Source organism: Oncorhynchus nerka, linkage group LG4 (genome assembly GCF_034236695.1).
Source record: "Oncorhynchus nerka isolate Pitt River linkage group LG4, Oner_Uvic_2.0, whole genome shotgun sequence".
In the NCBI taxonomy this organism is placed as follows: Eukaryota; Metazoa; Chordata; class Actinopteri; order Salmoniformes; family Salmonidae; genus Oncorhynchus; species Oncorhynchus nerka.
The window spans coordinates 56,253,591-56,278,590 of record NC_088399.1 but is presented as its reverse complement, the minus strand read 5'-3'; the positions used below and the strand labels follow the sequence as shown (position 1 = coordinate 56,278,590).

At 45.4% G+C, this 25,000-nt stretch overlaps 1 protein-coding gene across 1 annotated transcript in view; it reads right to left on the bottom strand.

Annotated features, from left to right (window-relative positions):
• The window catches only part of LOC115128229 (RNA-binding motif, single-stranded-interacting protein 3-like), a 245,401-nt gene that overhangs the window by 28,868 nt on the left and 191,533 nt on the right, over positions 1-25,000 (bottom strand). The window contains exons 8-10 of the mRNA XM_065017668.1: positions 18,891-18,934; positions 13,428-13,524; positions 10,976-11,026 (exon numbers count right to left, since the gene is read on the bottom strand). Coding sequence (XP_064873740.1) covers positions 10,976-11,026; positions 13,428-13,524; positions 18,891-18,934 — 192 coding nt within the window. The remainder of the gene's footprint in view (positions 1-10,975; positions 11,027-13,427; positions 13,525-18,890; positions 18,935-25,000) is intronic.

Sequence of the window (25,000 nt, the reverse complement as noted above, 5' to 3'; positions counted from 1 at the left end):
TCTCCAGGGATGGGCTAATGATTTATCAACTGTCCTCTGACTGACTTAGAGAATGAATAAACTCACCAGAAATAGTAACAATCAAAGCTGAGACCAGGATCTGTATCAGAGTCAGAGGAAAACGCTGGAATTGCTGTTTTATCGAGGCAATGAATACATTTCTCCAAATTGTGCTTGTAGAAACAAATTGAAATGTATTGTAAGCAACTCTGACAAACATGCTGCATTCAATACCGCTGTAACACTACAAGCCAGTAAAACATCACTATCAATATCACTAATAACGTCAATATTAACCTGGTCTCAGTTCTGTTTGTGCTTTTCATCACTATCAATATCACTAATAACATCAATATTAACCTGGTCCCAGATCTCTTTGTGCTTTTCAACACTATCAATATCACTAATAACATCAATACTAACCTGGTCCCAGATCTGTTTGTGCTTTTCATCCCTATCAATATCACTAATAACATCAATACTAACCTGGTCCCAGATCTGTTTGTGCTTTTCATCCCTATCAATATCACTAATAACATCAATACTAACCTGGTCCCAGATCTGTTTGTGCTTCTACCTACACACCATTGTCATTGTCAAGCCAAATGTTTTGCATGACAGTTCCACAAAGAGTTGCCAAGAGAGAATAAATAAACAGACTGGCACCCAGGCTACACCAATACATCTCCTACTGACCAAACCAACAGTCTAGAACACAGAACAGACTGGCACCCAGGCTGCACCAATACATCTCCTACTGACCAAACCAATGGTCTAGAACACAGAACAGACTGGCACCCAGGCTGCAACAATACATCTCCTACTGACCAAACCAACGGTCTAGAACACAGAACAGACTGGCACCCAGGCTGCACCAATACATCTCCTACTGACCAAACCAATGGTCTAGAACACAGAACAGACTGTCACCCAGGCTACACCAATACATCTCCTACTGACCAAACCAAATGTCTAGAACACAGAACAGACTGGCACCCAGGCTGCACCAATACATCTCCTACTGACCAAACCAAAGGTCTAGAACACAGAACAGACTGGCACCCAGGCTGCACCAATACATCTCCTACTGACCAAACCAACAGTCTAGAAAACAGAACAGACTGGCACCCAGGCTACACCAATACATCTCCTACTGACCAAACCAACGGTCTAGAACACAGAACAGACTGGCACCCAGGCTACACCAATACATCTCCTACTGACCAAACCAACGGTCTAGAACACAGAACAGATTGGCACCCAGGCTACACCAATACATCTCCTACTGACCAAACCAACGGTCTAGAACACAGAACAGACTGGCACCCAGGCTACACCAATACATCTCCTACTGACCAAACCAAAGGTCTAGAACACAGAACAGACTGGCACCCAGGCTGCACTAATACATCTTCTACTGACCAAACCAACTAATCAAATTCAGAACATAATGTTCTCCTGCTGAACCAAAGTGCATCGTACAGTGGGACGATTCAGTGCTTCCTATGAAGGGAGATAATTATGATTCTATTTAAAGTCGCTGCGAGAAAGACCATGGTACGATGCAGAGGAACTCAGTGAATATGCTGCAACTTGCACACACACAAAATACATATCAAACCAGCATAACGTATTGACCACATCAGTCACCAGGAAAAATCAACAATAGTGTGTATGGCTAGTTTATCTGCTGCAGTTGTTTAGCACTGTGGAGTGTGTGTGTTTGCATCTTAATGTGTGGGTTTGCTGGAGAAGGGGCCACGTGAAACTGGCTATGGTTCTAGCCCACTCAACTATCCCAGGTCTACTGATCTACTGCTGGCTTTAGCTCACAGCCCAAGTATTGCTGGCAACACCACCCTCCCAGCTGGCACATATACACCACACCACAGCTTCAAAGAACATCAGTACTGAAAGGGGCAGGTGAGAGTGGGAAAGATGAAGAGAGAGAGAGAGAGAGAGAGAGAGAGAGAGAGAGAGAGAGACAGAGAGACAGAGAGACAGAGAGACAGAGAGACAGAGGAGTTGGAGAAGAGAAAGATGAGGAGACAGTGTGAGAGAGAATGATACAGGGAAAGATAAATGGAGAGAGAGAGAGAGAGAGAGAGAGAGAGAGAGCGGAGATGGAGTGAGAGAGGAGTTGGAGAAGAGAAAGATGAGGAGACAGTGTGAGAGAGAATGATACAGGGAAAGATTAATGGAGAGCGAGAGAGAAGCGAGTTGAAGCCTCATTCGTTTTTTTAACGGCAATTGAAAACAAGCTGTCGTTTTCTTTTGAAGTTTTCGCTTTAAGCAACGAGGATACACAAATTTCTGCAAACTGTTGTCTTTTCATTTTTTTCTCTCTCTCTCCATCTCCTGAAGAAGCACTCTGCAGAGGGGTATAGCACTCAGGCACAGTCTGGCTATGGTTGTCAAACTCAATCTAGTGAGATAAACAAAAAGACAGCAGTGTAGCAGCAGCCAACAAACTCTTTCTCAAAGAACACGTTCACTTCTCACTTGTGATTTAACGCCTTCAAACTGCCACAGACAGCAGCACACTCAATGCCTACCTGGGTTCAAATACTATTCAATATCCGTTCAAATACTCTATCTGGCATCGTGTAAACTCGCCGTGCATAAATGGTTGAATAGAGTCGTCCCAAAAGTGCAAACCCTGCAACATCTTATGATGGCTAAAAAGGCTAAAAAGCAAACGCTCAAAGTATTTGAAAAACTTCAAGTATTCAGTATTTGAACCCAGGTATGCGCTCTAGTGTAGTGATTCTGATTGGTTATGGCGATGACCTCTCCCCTTACCATGCTCCGCCGCCTACATATTGCGCCAGACACCAGGAAAACACTCCCCCCAGAACGGCCCATTGGTCTAACACGCTGTGAACGCACACAGCCCCAAATTGCAGCACAGTCAATTGGTTTAATACTTTAAGGCGCCCCCCTGAACGCTAGACTAGCACGCTCCGTTAGTTCAATGTGTTTCATTGGATCGGCAGCACGGGTGCAGACATAAAGAGAGACAGATTGGGGGGTGTTACCCATTGACGAGTGGAGGGGGGTTTGGGGGGGGGGCAGCTTTGGTTAGGGCACGGACGAGGCCATGGGGACAGAGAGAGAGGAGGAAACATGGAACATAGGAAGGGAGCAGAGGGGACGCTACTGTATAGCTAGTATTAGGCTGTTACAGGCCATACAAACTCTCACGATTACAAGCCTATAGATTGAGGGACTGACAGCCAATAGATGGAGGGACTGACAGCCTATAGATGGAGGGACTGACAGCCTATAGATGGAGGGACCGACAGCCTATAGATGGAGGGACCAACAGCCTATAGATGGAGGGACTGACAGCCTTTAGATGGAGGGACCGACAGCCTATAGATGGAGGGACTGACAGCCTTTAGATGGAGGGACTGACAGCCTTTAGATGGAGGGAATGACAGCCTTTAGATGGAGGGAATGACAGCCTTTAGATGGAGGGACTGACAGCCTTTAGATGGAGGGACTGACAGCCTATAGATGGAGGGACTGACAGCCTTTAGATGGAGGGACTGACAGCCTATAGATGGAGGGACTTACAGCCTATAGATGGAGGGACTGACAGCCTATAGATGGAGGGACTGACAGCCTTTAGATGGAGGGACTGACAGCCTATAGATGGAGGGACTGACAGCCTATAGATGGAGAGACCGACAGCCTATAGATGGAGGGACTGACAGCCTATAGATGGAGGGACTGACAGCCTATAGATGGAGGGACTGACAGCCTATAGATGGAGGGACTGACAGCCTATAGATGGAGGGACTGACAGCCTATAGATGGAGGGACTGACAGCCTATAGATGGAGGGACTGACAGCTTATAGATGGAGGGACTGACAGCCTATAGATGGAGGGACTGACAGCTTATAGATGGAGGGACTGACAGCCTATAGATGGAGGGACTGACAGCCTATAGATGGAGGGACTGACAGATAGATGGAGGGTTATGTATAGATGGAACACTGACAGCCTATAGATGGAGGGACTGACAGATACCCTCATGGGTTATGTAAGGCCAACACTGACAGCCTATAGATGGAGGGACTGACAGATACCCTCGTGGGTTATGTAAGGCCAACACTGACAGCCTATAGATGGAGGGACTGACAGATACCCTCGTGGGTTATGTAAGACCAACACTGACAGCCTATAGATGGAGGGACTGACAGCCTATAGATGGAGAGACTGACAGATACCCTCGTGGGTTATGTAAGACCAACGCTGACAGCCTATATATGGAAGGACTGACAGCCTATAGATGGAGGGACTGACAGCCTATAGATGGAGGGACTGACAGCCTATAGATGGAGGGACTGACAGCCTATAGATGGAGGGACTGACAGCCTATAGATGGAGGGACTGACAGATACCCTCGTGGGTTATGTAAGACCAACACTGACAGCCTATAGATGGAGGGACTGACAGATACCTTCGTGGGTTATGTAAGACCAACACTGACAGCCAATAGATGGAGGGACTGACAGATACCCTCATGGGTTATGTAAGACCAACACTGACAGCCTATAGATGGAGGGACTGACAGATACCCTCGTGGGTTATGTAAGACCAACACTGACAGCCTATATATGGAGGGACTGACAGCCTATAGATGGAGGGACTGACAGCCTATAGATGGAGAGACTGACAGATACCCTCGTGGGTTAAGTAAGACCAACACTGACAGCCTATATATGGAGGGACTGACAGATACCCTCGTGGGTTATGTAAGACCAACACTGACAGCCTATAGATGGAGGGACTGACAGATACCCTCGTGGGTTAAGTAAGACCAACACTGACAGCCTATATATGGAGGGACTGACAGATACCCTCGTGGGTTAAGTAAGACCAACACTGACAGCCTATAGATGGAGGGACTGACAGCCTATAGATGGAGAGACTGACAGATACCCTCGTGGGTTATGTAAGACCAACGCTGACAGCCTATATATGGAGGGACTGACAGCCTATAGATGGAGGGACTGACAGCCTATAGATGGAGGGACTGACAGCCTATAGATGGAGGGACTGACAGATACCCTCGTGGGTTAAGTAAGACCAACACTGACAGCCTATATATGGAGGGACTGACAGATACACTCGTGGGTTAAGTAAGACCAACACTGACAGCCTATAGATGGAGGGACTGACAGCCTATAGATGGAGAGACTGACAGATACCCTCGTGGGTTATGTAAGACCAACACTGACAGCCTATAGATGGAGGGACTGACAGATACCCTCGTGGGTTATGTAAGACCAACACTGACAGCCAATGGATGGAGGGACTGACAGATACCCTCGTGGGTTATGTAAGACCAACTCTGACAGCCAATAGATGGAGGGACTGACAGATACCCTCGTGGGTTATGTAAGACCAACACTGACAGCCAAATAGATGGAGGGACTGACAGATACCCTCGTGGGTTATGTAAGACCAACACTGACAGCCTATAGATGGAGGGACTGACAGATACCCTCGTGGGTTATGTAAGACCAACACTGACAGCCAATAGATGGAGGGACTGACAGATACCCTCGTGGGTTATGTAAGACCAACACTGACAGCCTATATATGGAGGGACTGACAGCCTATAGATGGAGGGACTGACAGCCTATAGATGGAGAGACTGACAGATACCCTCGTGGGTTAAGTAAGACCAACACTGACAGCCTACATATGGAGGGACTGACAGATACCCTCGTGGGTTATGTAAGACCAACACTGACAGCCTATAGATGGAGGGACTGACAGATACCCTCGTGGGTTAAGTAAGACCAACACTGACAGCCTATATATGGAGAGACTGACAGATACCCTCGTGGGTTAAGTAAGACCAACACTGACAGCCTATATATGGAGGGACTGACAGATACCCTCGTGGGTTATGTAAGACCAACACTGACAGCCTATAGATGGAGGGACTAACAGATACCCTCGTGGGTTAAGTAAGACCAACACTGACAGCCTATATATGGAGGGACTGACAGATACCCTCGTGGGTTAAGTAAGACCAACACTGACAGCCTATATATGGAGGGACTGACAGATACCCTCGTGGGTTAAGTAAGACCAACACTGACAGCCTATATATGGAGGGACTGACAGACTATAGATGGAGGGACTGACAGCCTATAGATGGAGAGACTGACAGATACCCTCGTGGGTTAAGTAAGACCAACACTGACAGCCTATAGATGGAGGGACTGACAGATACCCTCGTGGGTTATGTAAGACCAACACTGACAGCCTATAGATGGAGGGACTGACAGATACAGTAAGACCAACACTGACAGCCTATATATGGAGGGACTGACAGATACCCTCGTGGGTTAAGTAAGACCAACACTGACAGCCTATAGATGGAGGGACTGACAGCCTATAGATGGAGAGACTGACAGATACCCTCGTGGGTTATGTAAGACCAACGCTGACAGCCTATATATGGAGGGACTGACAGCCTATAGATGGAGGGACTGACAGCCTATAGATGGAGGGACTGACAGCCTATAGATGGAGGGACTGACAGATACCCTCGTGGGTTAAGTAAGACCAACACTGACAGCCTATATATGGAGGGACTGACAGATACACTCGTGGGTTAAGTAAGACCAACACTGACAGCCTATAGATGGAGGGACTGACAGCCTATAGATGGAGAGACTGACAGATACCCTCGTGGGTTATGTAAGACCAACACTGACAGCCTATAGATGGAGGGACTGACAGATACCCTCGTGGGTTATGTAAGACCAACACTGACAGCCAATGGATGGAGGGACTGACAGATACCCTCGTGGGTTATGTAAGACCAACTCTGACAGCCAATAGATGGAGGGACTGACAGATACCCTCGTGGGTTATGTAAGACCAACACTGACAGCCAAATAGATGGAGGGACTGACAGATACCCTCGTGGGTTATGTAAGACCAACACTGACAGCCTATATATGGAGGGACTGACAGCCTATAGATGGAGGGACTGACAGCCTATAGATGGAGGGACTGACAGATACCCTCGTGGGTTAAGTAAGACCAACACTGACAGCCTATATATGGAGGGACTGACAGATACACTTGTGGGTTAAGTAAGACCAACACTGACAGCCTATAGATGGAGGGACTGACAGCCTATAGATGGAGAGACTGACAGATACCCTCGTGGGTTATGTAAGACCAACACTAACAGCCTATAGATGGAGGGACTGACAGATACCCTCGTGGGTTATGTAAGACCAACACTGACAGCCAATGGATGGAGGGACTGACAGATACCCTCGTGGGTTATGTAAGACCAACTCTGACAGCCAATAGATGGAGGGACTGACAGATACCCTCGTGGGTTATGTAAGACCAACACTGACAGCCAAATAGATGGAGGGACTGACAGATACCCTCGTGGGTTATGTAAGACCAACACTGACAGCCTATAGATGGAGGGACTGACAGATACCCTCGTGGGTTATGTAAGACCAACACTGACAGCCAATAGATGGAGGGACTGACAGATACCCTCGTGGGTTATGTAATACCAACACTGACAGCCTATATATGGAGGGACTGACAGCCTATAGATGGAGGGACTGACAGCCTATAGATGGAGAGACTGACAGATACCCTCGTGGGTTAAGTAAGACCAACACTGACAGCCTACATATGGAGGGACTGACAGATACCCTCGTGGGTTATGTAAGACCAACACTGACAGCCTATAGATGGAGGGACTGACAGATACCCTCGTGGGTTAAGTAAGACCAACACTGACAGCCTATATATGGAGAGACTGACAGATACCCTCGTGGGTTAAGTAAGACCAACACTGACAGCCTATATATGGAGGGACTGACAGATACCCTCGTGGGTTATGTAAGACCAACACTGACAGCCTATAGATGGAGGGACTAACAGATACCCTCGTGGGTTAAGTAAGACCAACACTGACAGCCTATATATGGAGGGACTGACAGATACCCTCGTGGGTTAAGTAAGACCAACACTGACAGCCTATATATGGAGGGACTGACAGATACCCTCGTGGGTTAAGTAAGACCAACACTGACAGCCTATAGATGGAGGGACTGACAGATACCCTCGTGGGTTATATAAGACCAACACTGACAGCCTATATATATAGGGACTGACAGCCTATAGATGGAGGGACTGACAGCCTATAGATGGAGAGACTGACAGATACCCTCGTGGGTTAAGTAAGACCAACACTGACAGCCTAGTCATACTTAGAAATGTAAAACATATTAAAAATGGACGCTGTATTCACAACAATCCAGCACCTATTACAGCCTGCGGAGTTGCCCGAGGCCAGCTGTTCTCTATGTATGTCACAAACACACTCTCACACACCCATACTGTGCAGGAAACAGCGTAAACCCCAGACCCCAGATACAGCACACCTGCCCCACACACAAACAGCAGCCAAGCCTTGATCTTCTCATCTCTGTAGCATCTGTAGCACCGGGGGCTCCCGTCATGGAGGCTGGCTGGTTAGAAGAAGGCAGGAGAGGAGCTGGCTGGGAGGCTGGTGGTGCCCTGCTGGGGCCAGATTGCATGTTGCTAGTCTCCCAGCGTGGGGGTAACTGAGACGGGGAGGCCAGGTGGTAATGGGCGCAGCAGGGAGCAGCAGTAGGGTAGTAGGAGGGCTTCTCTATGGATAGTGGTGCTGCTGGTGATGCTGGATCAGGAGCTACGGTGTTGCATTGTTCCTGCTTAGCTGGCATCACATCTGTACAGTAGTCCTCTTTGATACTGCCTGTGTGTAAATGAACTCAGTCACTAGGAACACTAGGAAAGTCTCAGATATATGGAGGACCCACATAGTGCCTTTAGGTATGATGTAGTGTATGAAGACCAATAGGACGGCTTTGGGATCCACCTTTCTTCAGATACTCCAGCCTCCGTCACGAGGCCGCATTTTCAGTCCCTCACAGCCGTGCAATAGTAATAACATATTGGTAACAGGGCAATAGACGAACACACCACAGTGATACCAGTATAAAAAGCTACGTGCTGCGGTAAAGCTCAGAGCCAGCATGGGAGATTTGGCTGCAAAAGCAGAACCATTAGGAGCTCTGAAAGCATCATCTCTCATAAAACAAAACTCATACAGACTGGTCTAACGCATGGGACCTACTAATGGCCTTTTACCCAAACAAGAGACTAAGTTGTCTTAAAGTGGGAATCCAGTCTGTTGCATTACAGTAACTGCTATTATTAGCTACTCTGTGTGAAAAATGAAATAGATTACTATACGTACCGGTAGTTACTTTAGGTATAATTGAGGTTGTATTCCAGCTAGAAGGATCCTTTTTTGAGTTAGATATCTGTTGAGCTTGTGGGTGGTACATATTTATGACAGGAGATCTTGTAGTGTATGTTAATATGGCATGAAACGCCGGTCCTCTGTAGCTCAGTTTGTCGAGCATGGCGTTTGCAACGGCTAAGTCCCGGAACCACCTGTATGCAAAATGTATGTAAGTCGCTCTGGATAAAAGTATCTGCCAAATGGTATATATGGTCCTTTACCATTCGGCCATCAGATTTGCCACCAATGCTCCTCATAGGACACATCACTGCACTCTATACTCTTCTGTAAACTGGTCATCTCTGTATACATGTCGCAAGACCCACTGGTTGATGCTTATTTATAAAACCCTCTTAGGCCTCACTCCCCCCTATCTGAAATATCTACTGCAGCCCTCCTCCTCCACATACAACACCCCGTTCTGCCAGTCCCATTCTGTTCAAGGTCCCCAAAGCACACATATCCCTGGGTCGCACGTCTTTTCAGTTCGCTGCAGCTAGCGACTGGGAACGAGCTGCAACAAACACTCAAACTGGACAGTTTTATCTCGATCTCTTCATTCAAAGACTCAATCGTGGACACTCTTATTGACAGTTGCTTTGTGTGAGGTATTGTTGTTTCTACCTTCTTGCCTTTTGTGCCGTTGTCTGTGCCCAATCATGTTTACCATGCTACCATGTTGTGCTGCTGCCATGTTGTGTTGCTACCAGGTTGTTGTCATGGGGTGTTGCTGTCATGCCATGATGTCCTCATAGGTCTCGATGTAGTGTTGTGGTGTCTCTCTTGTTGTGATGTGTGTTTTGTCCTATATTTTTATTACCAATCCCATCCCCCGTCCCGCAGGAGGCCTTTTGCCATTTGGTAGGCCGTCATTGTAAATGAGAATTTGTTCTTCACTGACTTAAATAGAGTTAAATAGAGGTTAAATCAAAATGAAATACAAATAAATAAACAGAATTTTTATATTAGTAATATAACATGAAAGGCTGACTGAGTAGTAGTACTGCAGTACTGGACGCTGATGGCCTGGGTATGTTGCTGAGATGGATTGAGCAGGCTAGCTGGTGTTTCTGCTCTGCTAGCTAAATGCTGCTGAGTCACGCTACAGTCCACCGAGACCCATAAACTCTGTGTGTTTCCAACCAGAAACATGTGTTTGTACACTTACAATGGGACTATCAACTTCTATAGATTGTTCCACTACTGTCTTGAATCATCGGAAACAATAATTTAGCTATCAGCGATGTTCACTGCATGAGTATATGGGTGAGTTACGAAGGTGGTCTGAAAATGGATTTGCCACAGGAGAAGTTTGAAGTGAATTTCCAGACGGAGAGTCTACATTTCCAATCCCAATGCTGCCTCATATTAGCGCATAAATATATTGAAAAGTGCCTTAGAGGTTGTAAACATCTCTTGAGGTGAGGATTCTAAAAAAGCGCTCTCACTCTTCTGGTGAGTTATCCGAAGGCGCCATGAATCTACTGCAAGTGAAGGTAGACATCAGGCAACTTTGTCTCCCTGTCGACCTCTAACCCGGAAAGGGTTAAAGGTCCATGTGGGACTGCTGGAGCACAAACAGTAAATCACGACAGAGAGAATGGTAATGCACTTACTGTAGGTTGCATAACGTATTGTTGATGAGGCATCCATGACGTACTCTGGACCTATGAGGGAGACATCAAATGAAATGTCATTATTTGACTTAAGATAACACATGCTCTTTTCCCTTATAATCAACAGTGTGCAACAACTGGTTTTCCATTGTCACACTATTTCTCTGCATGCCGTTGCCTTTTCCTTTCCTGCGGTTTCCTCCATGCCAGGAAGTGGCGGGCAAACGTTGAGGTAAGACGGAGCCTTGGCCCGTTGAAAACAACACAGTTCTTGAATTTGCAGAATTAGGCACAGCGTGTTACGCCACTAACCAAGATGGCTCGACTGGGCTTGGCTCGACATCCCGAATATCAAATAACAAGAACCCACCAACTGACCCTGAACGAGAAAGACAACTCCTGCTCATGTGGGTCATTCAGGTCAACAGAATTCCTGCCATCGATAGTGAGAGAAGCCACAGTTGAGTAAACGGACAATTTAGATTGCCCGGAGAGGAGCATTAGACAACTTGTCAGAGACAAAACAAGTCTACCCATTGATCTCTGGGAAAATGATTGGACTCAACAAAGACAAATAGATGCTAATCTTTTATAAGAACGCCAATCCTCTGAGCTCGTTAAAGCCCATGATTTGGAGCATGCCTAAACAAGTATGTTTTTTTTTTATTGAATAGCACAGAGCCACGTTTGTTTGTTACTTCCTCTGGATGTTTGGTCTCAACCAACAGGAAGAAAACAGAGACGAGACAAAGCTTCGTTCCCTTAATCGTCCATCTTTAGAATTTTCCCAGGCGACATCAACAAGATTCTAATTCCATTGTAATTTAATTTCAAAACTGTGTTTTTCCATCTTTTGACTAAGATTTTTGTAATTGTATTTTTTGTATTCGTTTTTTTATCATTCTCATTATAGATGCAGTAGTATTGGCAGCGGTGACTTAATAAGAAGCTGGTACATTGTGTGACAGACTATGTTTTCCAGTGGTCTGGTCTGACGATGTATGTCTACCTCTGGCTGACCCTGCTCTGAGCTTGTGCTTCCATTAAGACAGAACACAGCAGGGAAGACTGTATGGCTAGACCAGGAAGTGGACTGGACTGTCCACAGTCATGTGACGAAGTAATCAAGATGTTTTCCCGGAGTACACAGTCCGAAGAAAGAAAGTTTACAATGAACATTTGTAAACTGTTACTAGATACAGTAAATAAATACAATCGGAAATGTAAAATACACAATTTAATAAACAATATATTCTGCATTAGGCCGATTTGATATAATAAGAGACTATAAAAAATATGTGTGTACAACATTATTACTTTCTACCACATATGGCTGAAATCATATGAATGTTTTTCATTGTGGCCACTAATGATTCCTTTGTCTCATATGCTTTGGTTCCTGTCTGCTCTACTCTTTGTACTTGAGCAGAAGATGGAGGACTCACCTTGCCTGGCGCTGCTTGGCTGAAGGGCAATATTACAGGAAGCAGTGGTGGCCGATATTGAAACTGTGAGGATTAATATTCCTCAAAAGCCTGGCCATTGTTTTTGATAAATCAATTTGGGAAGCTTTCAGAACGCGGATTAGCGCCGCGCCCCGTCCCCCTTCTCCCCCCCAGTGCTGGACAGGAGTTTAAATCAGACGCCTCTGAAAGGCGAGCATGCCAACCTTCACCAACCGACCCCCTCCACTCTCTCATTCCTTCCCTCGCTTTCTCTCTCTGTCTTTCCCGCTCTCTCCATCTTTCTCTCTATTTCCATCTCTCTCCATCGCTCTCTCTTTCTTGCTCTCTCACTATCTATCGTTCCATCTCTCGCTCTCCCTGTCACTCTCCCTCTTTCTGCATTCTAATAAGGCTCAGTGATAAACAGCGAGTGCTCTTGGGGGAAAGTGGAGGTGAACTGAACGGTGCCTCATCCCTTCTGCTTGTTGCAGTCAAACATCTGGAGGTCCGTGAAATCGTGGGAATTTAGTAATGGAAACGCTACTGACGTTAATTTACCCCCTTACGTTACGCTCCGTTTCACATGGTTCCAGGGATCACCTGGGATGCAAAAGTGAGGAACTCAGTTAGCAGGACAATTATGTCAAATGGCTGTGGAAGGAATGACAGCTTAAAAAAGCTTTAAAAGCACAACAGGGTCAGGAAAGCAAAGGAGAAATGGTTTGTTTTTCCCAACACAAATTCCTAACGGACGTTGCTTTTTCCCCTCTGTTCCATCAGTCTCCTTCCTGCTCTTTTTCTGTTGAGCCATTCCATCTGTTGTGTTTACCGCCTCCGAAACAGATGTCATCCAGCATCGTCGGCCAACCAATGAGGAAAGCTCAGAAGTTCCAAATCTCTGAGAGCCCCTTGCTGTTTTCCAGCCCCCCAGGTTGCCCATCACCCACGCAGTCCCCAGCCGCCCCCACAGCTATCTCCCTCTGGCTACACTACAGTACACCACCCACCTGATATGTGGAGACGGGGGAAGCAGCGATGAAGGGCGTAATGGATGTCTGTGCGATCATGCGGTTGGTGGCGATACTGTAAGGCGAGGAGTAGAACCTGAGGGGAGAGAGGAAACAGAACAGAGAAAGGGAGGTCAGACACGGGTATTGGATGTACCTATACACTGTATCCAGAAAGTATTCAGACCCCTTGACTTGATCAAATCGTTTTTTTTCTCCACCTCATCAATCTACACACAATACCCTATAATGACAAAGCAAAAATAGGTTTTTGCAAATGTATAAAAAAAATCTGAAACTGAAATATGACAATCTTGTTTCTCTGAGAGTCCTTCAAGTGCCGTTTTGGTAAAATCCAAACGGGCCGTCATGTGCCTTTTACTGAGGAGTGGTTTCCGTCTGGCCACTCTACCATAACCTGATTGGTGGAGTGCTGCAGAGATTGTTGTCCTTCTGGAAGGTTCTCCCATCTCCTCAGAGGAACTCTGGAGCTCTGTCAGAGTGACCATCGGGTTCTTGGTCACCTCCCTGACCAAGGCCCTTCTCCCCCGATTGCTCAGTTTGGCCGGGTGGCTAGCTCTAGGAAGAGTCTTGGTGGTTCCAAACTTCTTCCATTTAAGAATGATGGAGGTCACTGTGTTCTTGGGGACCTTCAATGCTGCAGAAATGTTTCGGTACCCTTCCCCTAGATCTGTGCCTCAACATAATCCTGTCTCGGAGCTCTAAGGACATATCCTTCAACCTCATGGCTTGGTTTTGAACTGACATGCACTGGCAACTGTGGGACCCCATGCAGTTGAAGTCGGAAGTTTACATACACCTTAGCCAAATACCTTTAAACTCAGTTTTTCACAATTCCTGACATTTAATCCTACTAAAAATTCCCTGTTTTAGGTCAGTTAGGATCAGCACTTTATTTGAAGAATGTGAAATGTCAGAATAATATTAGAGAGAATGATTTATTTCATCACATTCCCAGTGGGTCAGAAGTTTGCATACACTGAATTAGTATTTGGTACCATTGCCTTTAAATTGTTTAACTTGGGTCAAACGTTTCAGGTAGCCTTCCACAAGCTTCCCACAATAAGTTGGGTGAATTTTGGCCCATTCCTCCTGACAGAGCTGATGTAACTGAGTCAGGTTTGTAAGCCTCCTTGTTCGCATACACTTTTTCAGTTCTGGCCACTCCAATACCTTGACTGTGTTATCCTTAAGCCATTTTGTCACAACTTTGGAAGTATACTTGGGGTCATTGTCCATTTGGAAGACCCATTTCCGACCAAGCTTTAACATCCTGACTGATGTCTTGAGATGTTGCTTCAATATATCCAAATAATTTTCCTGATGCCACCCCCGTGCTTCACGGTTGGGATGGTGTTCTTTGGCTTGCAAGCGTCCCACTTTTTCCTGTTTTTGTTTCATCAGACCAGGGGACAGTATGATCTTTGTCCCCATGTGCAGTTACAAACTGTAGTCTGGCTTTTTTTATGGCTGTTTTGGAGCAGTGGCTTCTTCCTTGCTGAGCGGCCTTTCAGGTTGTGTTGATATAGGACTCGTTTTACTGTGGACATAGATACTTTTGTACCTGTTTCCTCCAGCATCTTCATAAGGTCCTTTGCTGTTGTTCTGGGATTGATTTTCACTTTTCGCACCAAAGTACGTTCATCTCCTTCCTGAGCGGTATGACGGCTGCGTGGTCCCATGGTGTTTATACTTGTGCACTATTGTTTGTACAGATGAACGTGGTACCTTCAGGCGTTTGGAAATTGCTCCCAAGGATGAACCAGACTTGTGGAGGTCTACCATTTTTTTCTGAGGTCTTGGCTGATTTCTTTAGATTTTCCCAGGATGTCAAGCAAAGAGGCACTGAGTTTGAAGGTAGGCCTTGAAATACATCCACAGCTACACCTCCAATTGACTCAAATTATGTCAATTAGCCTATCAGAAGCTTCTAAAGCCATGACATAATTTTCTGGAATTTTCCAAGCTATTAAAAGGCACAGTCGACTTAGTGTATGGAAACTTCTGACCCACTGGAATTGTGATACAGTGAATTATAAGTGAAATAATCTGTCTGTAAACAATTGTTGGAAAAATTACTACTGTCATGCACAAAGTAGACGTCCTAACCGACTTGGCAAAACTATAGTCTGTTGTTAACAAGAAATTTGTGGAGTGGCTGAAAAACGAGTTGGAATGACTCCAACCTAAGAGTATGTAAACCTCCGACTTCAACTTTAAACAGGTGTGTGCCTATCCAAATCATATCCAATCAATTTGGAAACAGGATGCACCTGAGCTCAATTTCGAGTCTCATTGAAAAGGGTCTGAATTCTTATGTAAATAAGGTATCTGTTTTTTATTTTGAATAAATCTGCTAAAAAAGTTTTCGCTTTGTCATTATGGGGTATTGTGTATAGACTGATGAGTGGGAAAAACAATAATAAGGCTGTAATGTTACAAAATGTGGAAAAAGGGAAGGGGTCTGAATACTCTCCGAATGCACCGTAGGTCTCCATGCATTACAACTGTCTACATTGAAATGTCAGGATGATCATGATTATTAAGGCGCCTATTAAGTGTTTATTAAGGGCTTATGTTTGGTTAATGAACTACTGTTTCAAAAAGCTGACTGGCAATTTACATACACTTTCTACTAAGTAACAGAGAGATAGACACCAGTATGTGGGGGCATATTTGTGTGTTTATGCCTTAGGCTTTTTATGCAATAACCTCGAACAAAGTGCACATTTTTGTTTTTGCTCCTAGCACTAACACAGTTGATTGAAAAAATGAACTCATAATCAGGCCTATGATTTGAATCAGGTGCCTGAGTGCTAGGGGAAAACAACTCAAATTGTGCACTCCTTCGGGTCCCCATGACCAGGATTGGGAAACAGTCTAACGAAACCAAATGGAATCTTTTGACACTCGTATCCCTTGAGCCAGTCTCTGTCCACATACGGACAGGAATGTACCATACACAGATACAATCTCTCTACTAAAAAGACCTTTCAAGTCCCTTGATACATCCACACTTACAAACACACAAGACACACACCCACCCACAGACACTACTACACACATCGTGGTCGATGCACAGATCCTCAGTCACACAGACGGCATTTGAGGCCGAGCAGACAGAGCTTCCCACGTGAGGGCATAGCTCGTCGTTGTCTTTGTCTCAAATCAAACGCAAGGCGATATATTGTGTTCCGTCTTCTGGCTTCACAATAGAAAAGTCTGGTTTTACCAGATCAAATCATGGTCTGAAAAAAGGGTTGTCGTGTGCTTCTGCCCCTAGCCTGGAGTATTAAGGCTATACAATGCTGACTGGCTTAGGCTGCTGGCTGACTTCAATCCACAGTGTTGGAAAAACTCAATGCATTTAAAAAGAAGGCTATTCCAAAGTGTTGGGCTCTAGGGAAAAGAGGTGGTGGGCTACTTCATCATGTTGTGACGTTGATTCAGATCTACAACAGTCCTGGGTGTCATTTCTATCCGCTAGCTGGTTTTATACCACACTCAGTTGTCCTCCTAGCTCAGTTGGTAGAGCAGGCGGTATAAGTTAATAGACCAATAATAAAAGAGCGTTTCAAACCTCTCTGCCAATAACTGCTCGTTTTCAGGTTCTATATTCCTTCCATTAGGCCCCTCTTAGACCAGTCCCAGACAGTCTTAGCAAAATTCTTGCTTGAGATTTGATTATAAAAAAAAAAAAGAAAAAGCATTTGGCTTTTAAAAGTAGAACTATTGTCACAGACTAAAAGCCTTGAAGTAATCCCAACATACTGCAGACATATATTCTCCATGTACACTATATATACAAAAGTATGTGGTCAGTGACGTTCAACGTGGCAACGTCATAGGATGCCACCTTTCCAACAAGTCAGTTAGTCAAATTTCTGCCCTGCTACAGCTGCCCCTGTCAACTCTAAGTGCTGTTATTGTGAAGTGGAAATGTCTAGGAGCAACAACGGCTCAGCCGCGAAGTGGTACTCACTACCGAGTTCCAAACTGCCACTTGGAAGCAACGTCAGCACCAGAACTGTTAGTCGGGAGCTTCATGAAATGGGTTTCCGCACACAAGCCTAATATCACCATAGACAATGCCAAGCGTTGGCTGGAGTGGTGTAAAGCTCGCTGCCATTGGACTCTGGAGCAGTGGAAACACATTCTCTGGAGTGATGAATCACGCTTCTCCATTAGGCAGTCCAATGGATGAATCTAGGTTTGGTGGATGCCAGGAGAACGCTACCTGCCCCAATGCATAGTGCCGACTGTAAAGTTTGGTGGAGAAGGAATAATGGTCTGTGGCTGTTTTTCATGGTTCGAGCCAGGCCACTTAGTTCCAGTGAAGGGAAATCTTAACACTACAGCATACAATGACATTCTAGACAATTCTGTGCTTCCAACTTTGTGGCAACAGTTTGGGGAAAGCCCTTTCCTGTTTCAGCATGACAATGCCCCCGTGTACAAAGTGAAGTCCACACAGAAAGGGTTTGTCAAGATCGGTGGGGAAGAACTTGACTGGCCTACACAGAGCCCTGACCTCAACCCCATCTAACACCTTTGGGATGAATTAGAACACCGACTGTGAGCCAGGACTAATCGCCCAACATCAGTGCCCGACCTCACTGATGCTCTAGTGGCTGAATGGAAGCAAGTCCCCGCAGCAATGTTCCAACATCGAATGGAAAGCCTTCCCAGAAGAGTGGAGGCTGTTATAGCAGCAAAGGGGGGACCAACTCCGTATTAATGCCCATGATTTTGGAATGAGATGCTCAACGAGCAGGTGTCCACATACTTTTGGTCATGTAGTGTATGTCTACTAAGTGGTCAATGTGCTATTTTCTTTTATTTCTTTCGAGCCTCATAATCACAGCTTACTATTATGTTTCTAATATGCCCATCTAATGAGATTCTATTCATTCATCCAGTCTTATTCCAGAGTCATTGAGATAAACGCTTCGGGAAGCTGGGAGAAGCAGGGAGTGAGAGAGAAGCTTCCTGTCACAGACTGAGGACACATTGAGAGAGGATGGAACTCAAAGCTCTCCTTCCCTTCCTGTTACAGTACACAGGGAAAAATAGAACACTTTGGTAGGCCATTCATTTCCATTGCACCCCTTCGTACACAGGCACCGAAGGCGCGCACACACACACACACACACACACACACACACACACACACACACACACACACACACACACACACACACACACACACACACACACACACACAGTCACAGACAAAGGGACGGGCACACATGCAGGCAACCAGGCATGAAATATACGCACGCACTAACACCTGAGCCCATCACTCCATCTCTTATAGATTATTTGAAGTAAATAGTAACAAAGGGCACACACTACATGAATCAAGAGACAATCATATTGAACAAGTCGTACAGATTGCTCAGAGGGATGGACGGTGCCAGAGATGTACGGACTGACTCTTACCCGTTCTGCATAGCAGCAGGATCATATGTTAACTGCATACCAGTCTGCAACACAAGAGAGACACGTTACAGGTTAATCCTTGAATTTCAAGTCACAATAATGGACAGGATTTGACAGAGAGGAAGCAAACGGGATCTCAATACACTTTATGCATGTGGGACAACGATCGATGCCAGCTTTGAGAGAGAGAGGGAGCGAGACAGAGAGAAAGAAGTGACAGTGAGCGTACGCATGAAAGTGTGTGAGGCCCTTGTCTCTCTTCCTCTTTCTCCCACTCTCTCGTGTTCTTCCCCCTCTCTCCCTTTCTCTCCCTGCAATCCGTCATCTGCATTCCCGAAGCCTTCTCTCCCGGATGAGGGCTAATCCCATTTCTTTAACACAGGAGGCTGCTGAGGTTTCAGATTTCATCAGCACACTTTTTTATCTCCCCCTATCTCTCTCTCTCTCTCTCCCTCTCTGTCCCCCCTCTCTCCCATACCCTCTTCCCCTCTCTCTCTCTCTCTCTATCCCCCTCTCTCCCTATCTCTCTCTCTTCCCCTCTCTCTCTCTATCCCCCTCTCTCCCTACCTCTCTCTCTTCCCCTATCTCTCTCCATCTCCCTCTCTCCCTACCTCTATCTCTCTCCATCCCCCTCTCTCCCTCATTCCTCTAGGAAGTTTGTGTGAGCTAAAAAGGAGGAATGAAACTAGAGGGGATGGACCTCACTCACGTGAGTGAGAGGAAACAGAGATCCACATGAATCCCATAGCAGATGTATCAGCCCTGGGTGACACGGCCACTGTGGATGTGTGCGTGCGTGAGCATAACATTCACTAGGCCACTTAGTTTTGCTTTAACCACACAGATTGTAATGACTGAATGCTGTCTTCTTATAATATTTACCATTTATAATATTTACCATTTATAATATTTACTATTTATAATATTTACCATTTATAATATTTACCATTTATAATATTTACCATTTATAATATTCACCATTTATAATATTCACCATTTATAATATTCACCATTTATAATATTTACCATTTATAATATTCACCATTTATAATATTCACCATTTATAATATTTACCATTTATAATATTCACCATTTATAATATTCACCATTTATAATATTTGTGTATGTGTGAGTCAAGTTCTGATTGGTCCAGTAAATGTGCCATCCCATTCAACAGTACAATGTCAATGTTTGTATCTCGGCCTTCTTTTTTTTATTTGGAAAATAATAAACATATCATTAAAAAAAAAAAAAAACAGTAGTCCTGGGTGGGGTTCCTTCCTGTGAGTGTGTTTGAGTGTTGGCGGAGGAAGTGTGTGTGTGTGTCTGTGTGTGTGTCTGTGTGTGTGCATTTGAGCGTATGCATGTACATATAGAGTATGTGCCTGTATGTTCCACTGACAGGAAGTCTGTGTGTGTGTATTTGAGCGTATGCATGTACATATAGAGTATGTGCCTGTATGTTCCACTGACAGGATGTGTGTGTGTGTGTGTGTGTGTGTGTGTGTGTGTGTGTGTGTGTGTGTGTGTGTGTGTGTGTGTGTGTGTGTGTATTTGAGCGTATGCATGTACATATAGAGTATGTGCCTGTATGTTCCACTGACACGAAGTGTGTGTGTGTGTGTGTATTTGAGCGTATGCATGTACATATAGAGTATGTGCCTGTATGTTCCACTGACAGGATGTGTGTGTGTGTGTGTGTGTGTGTGTGTGTGTGTGTGTGTGTGTGTGTGTGTGTGTGTGTGTGTGTGTGTGTGTGTGTGTGTGTGTGTGTGTGCATTTGAGCGTATGCATGTACATATAGAGTATGTGCCTGTATGTTCCACTGACAGGAAGTGTGTGTGTGCATTTGAGCGTATGCATGTACATATAGAGTATGTGCCTGTATGTTCCACTGACAGGAAGTGTGTGTGTGTGTATTTGAGCGTATGCATGTACATATAGAGTATGTGCCTGTATGTTCCACTGACAGGATGTGTGTGTGTGTGTGTGTGTGTGTGTGTGTGTGTGTGTGTGTGTGTGTGTGTGTGTGTGTGTGTGTGCATTTGAGCGTATGCATGTACATATAGAGTATGTGCCTGTATGTTCCACTGACAGGATGTGTGTGTGTGTGCCTTTATGTCTGTGTGTGTATTTGTCTACGTCTGTGTGCCTCTACGTGCTAATGGCCATCCCAGACCGGGCCAGCTGTCTGGTGAGGCTGATAAGTCCCGTGCGTGGTGCCCTTGCTTCCATGTGTTAATGAATTCCACACCATGGCTGCCTGGCTCACACAGACAATCCCCCATAAGGGTCGGCTGCATGGCCATGACTGATTATGCATGCTGTTGTCGAGTCAGGTACAAAGCGCGCGCGAAGAGAGAGAACGTGTGTAAGAAAGAGAAAAAGAAAGTGAGATGACGAGGAGAGAGAGAAAGAGAAAGAGAAAGAGAAGAAGTGAGACTAAACAGAAAGAGAAGAAGAGAGAGTAAACAGAAAGAGAAGAGAGAGTAAACAGAAAGAGAAGAAGAGAGTAAACAGAAAGAGAAGAGAGAGTAAACAGAAAGAGAAGAAGAGAGAGTAAACAGAAAGAGAAGAGAGAGTAAACAGAAAGAGAAGAAGAGAGTAAACAGAAAGAGAAGAAGAGAGTAAACAGAAAGAGAAGAAGAGAGAGTAAACAGAAAGAGAAGAAGAGAGAGTAAACAGAAAGAGAAGAAGAGAGAGTAAACAGAAAGAGTAAAAGAAAGAGAAGAGAGAGTAAACAGAAAGAGAAGAAAGAGTAAAAGAAAGAGTAAAAGAAAGAGAGTAAACAGAAAGAGAAGAAGAGAGTAAACAGAAAGAGAAGAAGAGAGTAAACAGAAAGAGAAGAAGAGGGAGTAAACAGAAAGAGAAGAAGAAAGAGTAAAAGAAGAAGAAGAGAGAGTAAACAGAAAGAGAAGAGAGAGTAAACAGAAAGAGAAGAAGAGAGAGTAAACAGAAAGAGAAAGAGAGAGTAAACAGAAAGAGAAGAAGAGAGAGTAAACAGAAAGAGAAGAAGAGAGTAAACAGAAAGAGAAGAGAGAGTAAACAGAAAGAGAAGTAAACAGAAAGAGAAGAGAGAGTAAACAGAGAAGTAAACAGAAAGAGAAGAAGAGAGAGTAAACAGAAAAGAAGAGAGTAAACAGAAAGAGAAGAGAGAGTAAACAGAAAGAGAAGAAGAGAGAGTAAACAGAAGAAAGTAAACAGAAGAAGAGAGAGTAAACAGAAAGAGAAGAAGAAGAGAGAAAACAGAAAGAGAAGAAGAGAGAGTAAACAGAAAGAGAAGAAGAGAGTAAACAGAAAGAGAAGAAGAGAGTAAACAGAAAAGAAGAAGAGAGAGAAAGTAAGAGAGAGTAAACAGAAAGAGAAAAGAGTAAACAGAAAGAGAGAAGAGAGAAAGAGAAGAAAAGTAAACAGAAAACAGAAAGAGTAAACAGAAAGAGAAGAAGAGAGTAAACAGAAAGAGAAGTAAAGAGAGAGTAAACAGAAAGAAAGAGAGTAAACAGAAAGAGAAGAAGAGAGTAAACAGAAAGAGAAAAGAGAGAAAGAAAGAGAAGAAGAGAGTAAACAGAAAGAGAAGAAGAGAGAGTAAACAGTAAAAGAAAGAGAAGAGAGAGTAAACAGAAAGAGAAAAAGAGAGAGTAAACAGAGAAGAGAGTAAACAGAAAGAGAAGAGAGAGTAAACAGAAAGAGAAGAAGAGAGTAAACAGAAAGAGAAGAAGAGAGAGTAAACAGAAAGAGAAGAAGAGAGAGTAAACAGAAAGTAAACAGAAAGAGAAGAGAGAGTAAACAGAAAAAAGAAGAGAGAGTAAACAGAAAGAGAAGAAGAGAGAGTAAACAGAAAGAGAAGGAGAGAGTAAACAGAAAGAGAAGGAGAGAGTAAACAGAAAGAGAAGAAGAGAGAGTAAACAGAAAGAGAAGAAGAAGTAAACAGAAAGAGAAGAAGAGAGAGTAAACAGAAAGAGAAGGAGAGAGTAAACAGAAAGAGAAGAAGAGGGAGAGGAGTAAACAGAAAGAGAAGAAGAGAGTAAACAGAAAGAGAAGGAGAGAGAAGAAAAGAAGAAGAGAGAGTAAATGAGAGTAAACAGAAAGAGAAGAAGAGAGAGTAAACAGAAAGAGAAGAAGAGAGAGTACACAGTAGAGACAGTGAGAGTATGTGAGAGTATGTGAGGAAGAAGAAGTGAGAGTATGTGAGGAAGAAGAAGTGACAGTAAGGGCACTGAGGGCACAAAACATTAGGAACACCTTCCTAATATTGAGTTGCACCCCCTTTTGCCCTCAGAACATCCTCAATTCATCAGGACATGGACTCTAAGAGGTGTGGAAAGCGTTCCACAGGGATGCTGGCCCATGTTGACTCCAATGCTTCCCACAGTTGTGTCAAGTTCACTGGATGTCATTTGGGTGGTGAACCATTCTTGATTCACACGGGAAACTGTTGAGCATGAAAAACCCAGCAGCGTTGCAGTTCCCTCTGAATGGCACACATACACAGTCCATGTCTCCTCCCCTTCATCTACACTGATTGAAGTTGATTTAACAAGTGACATTAGTAAGGGATCCTATCTTTCACCTGGATTCACCTGGTTAGTCTATGTCATGGAAAGAGCAGGTGTTCCTAATGTTTTGTTCACTCAGTGTATGTCTAGGACAGGAATGTGGAGCGTGTGAATGAGAGACAGAGGGAGGAAGTGTGTGAGAGTGTGTGTGTATACTGTAGTACAGTATGTGGGTGTGACAGAAAGAGAAGAAGATGGAGCGTGTGATTGAGAGACAGAGGGAGGAAGTGTGTGAGAGTGTGTGTGTATACTGTAGTACAGTATGTGGGTGTGACAGAAAGAGAAGAAGATGGAGCGTGTGAGTGAGAGACAGAGGGAGGAAGTGTGTGAGAGTGTGTGTGTATACTGTAGTACAGTATGTGGGTGTGACAGAAAGACAGCTGGAAGAATGCCTGTACTGGACGTCCACAGGAAACCCCACCCATGGTGTCCGGCTGTAGAACACACACCCTCTCTCTCCCTCTCTCTCAAAAACATCTGTCAGGCTTTCTTTTCAAACACTTTCCCCAAGAGAAAGCACTTGAGCTAGTGTGACTTTGTGAGACTACCTGTGTGTGTTAACGATTTAATCATTTAGGGTGTGTGTGTATGAGTGTATGTCATGTGTGTGTATGTGTGTGTGTGTGTGTGAGCATGTGTGACTCCTACAGAGTAGGATCTCGCGTGTGTGTGTGTAAGCGCACATCATTTGAAAGATGTGACATGCTTGAGAGAGCATTTGCATGCCTCATAGTCACTTAGATGAAAACAGACTTCTGACCTCTTTTCTACTCCTGACTAATCACGCCACAATGCGGTTGCTTGCTGCTCTACTAGACCCCTGATGTTTTCTGGGAGTTTGGCTGACTTCAAAAAGGGGATAGATGGAGAACGTAGCAAATGGCGTGCGCCGGGAGGCCCTCTTCCTCTGGCCGCGGAACGGGAGGCCCTCTTCCTCTGGCCGCGGAACGGGAGGCCCTCCTCCTCTGGCCGCGGAACGGGAGGCCCTCTTCCTCTGGCCGCGGAACAGGAGGCCCTCTTCCTCTGGCCGCGGAACGGGAGGCCCTCTTCCTCTGGCCGCGGAACGGGAGGCCCTCTTCCTCTGGCCGCGGAACGGGAGGCCTCTTCCTCTGGCCGCGGAACGGGAGGCCCTCTTCCTCTGGCCGCGGAACGGGAGGCCTTCTTCATCTGGCCGCGGAACGGGAGGCCCTCTTCCTCTGGCCGCGGAACGGGAGGCCTTCTTCATCTGGCCGCGGAACGGGAGGCCCTCTTCCTCTGGCCGCGGAACGGGAGGCCCTCTTCCTCTGGCCGCAGAACGGGAGGCCTTCTTCATCTGGCCGCGGAACGGGAGGCCAACTTCATCTGGCCGCGGAACGGGAGGCCCTCTTCATCTGGCCACGGAACGGGAGGCCCTCTTCATCTGGCCACGGAACGGGAGGCCCTCTTCATCTGGCCACGGAACGGGAGGCCCTCTTCATCTGGCCACGGAACGGGAGGCCCTCTTCATCTGGCCACGGAACGGGAGGCCCTCTTCCTCTGGCCACGGAATGGGAGGCCCTCTTCATCTGGCCACGG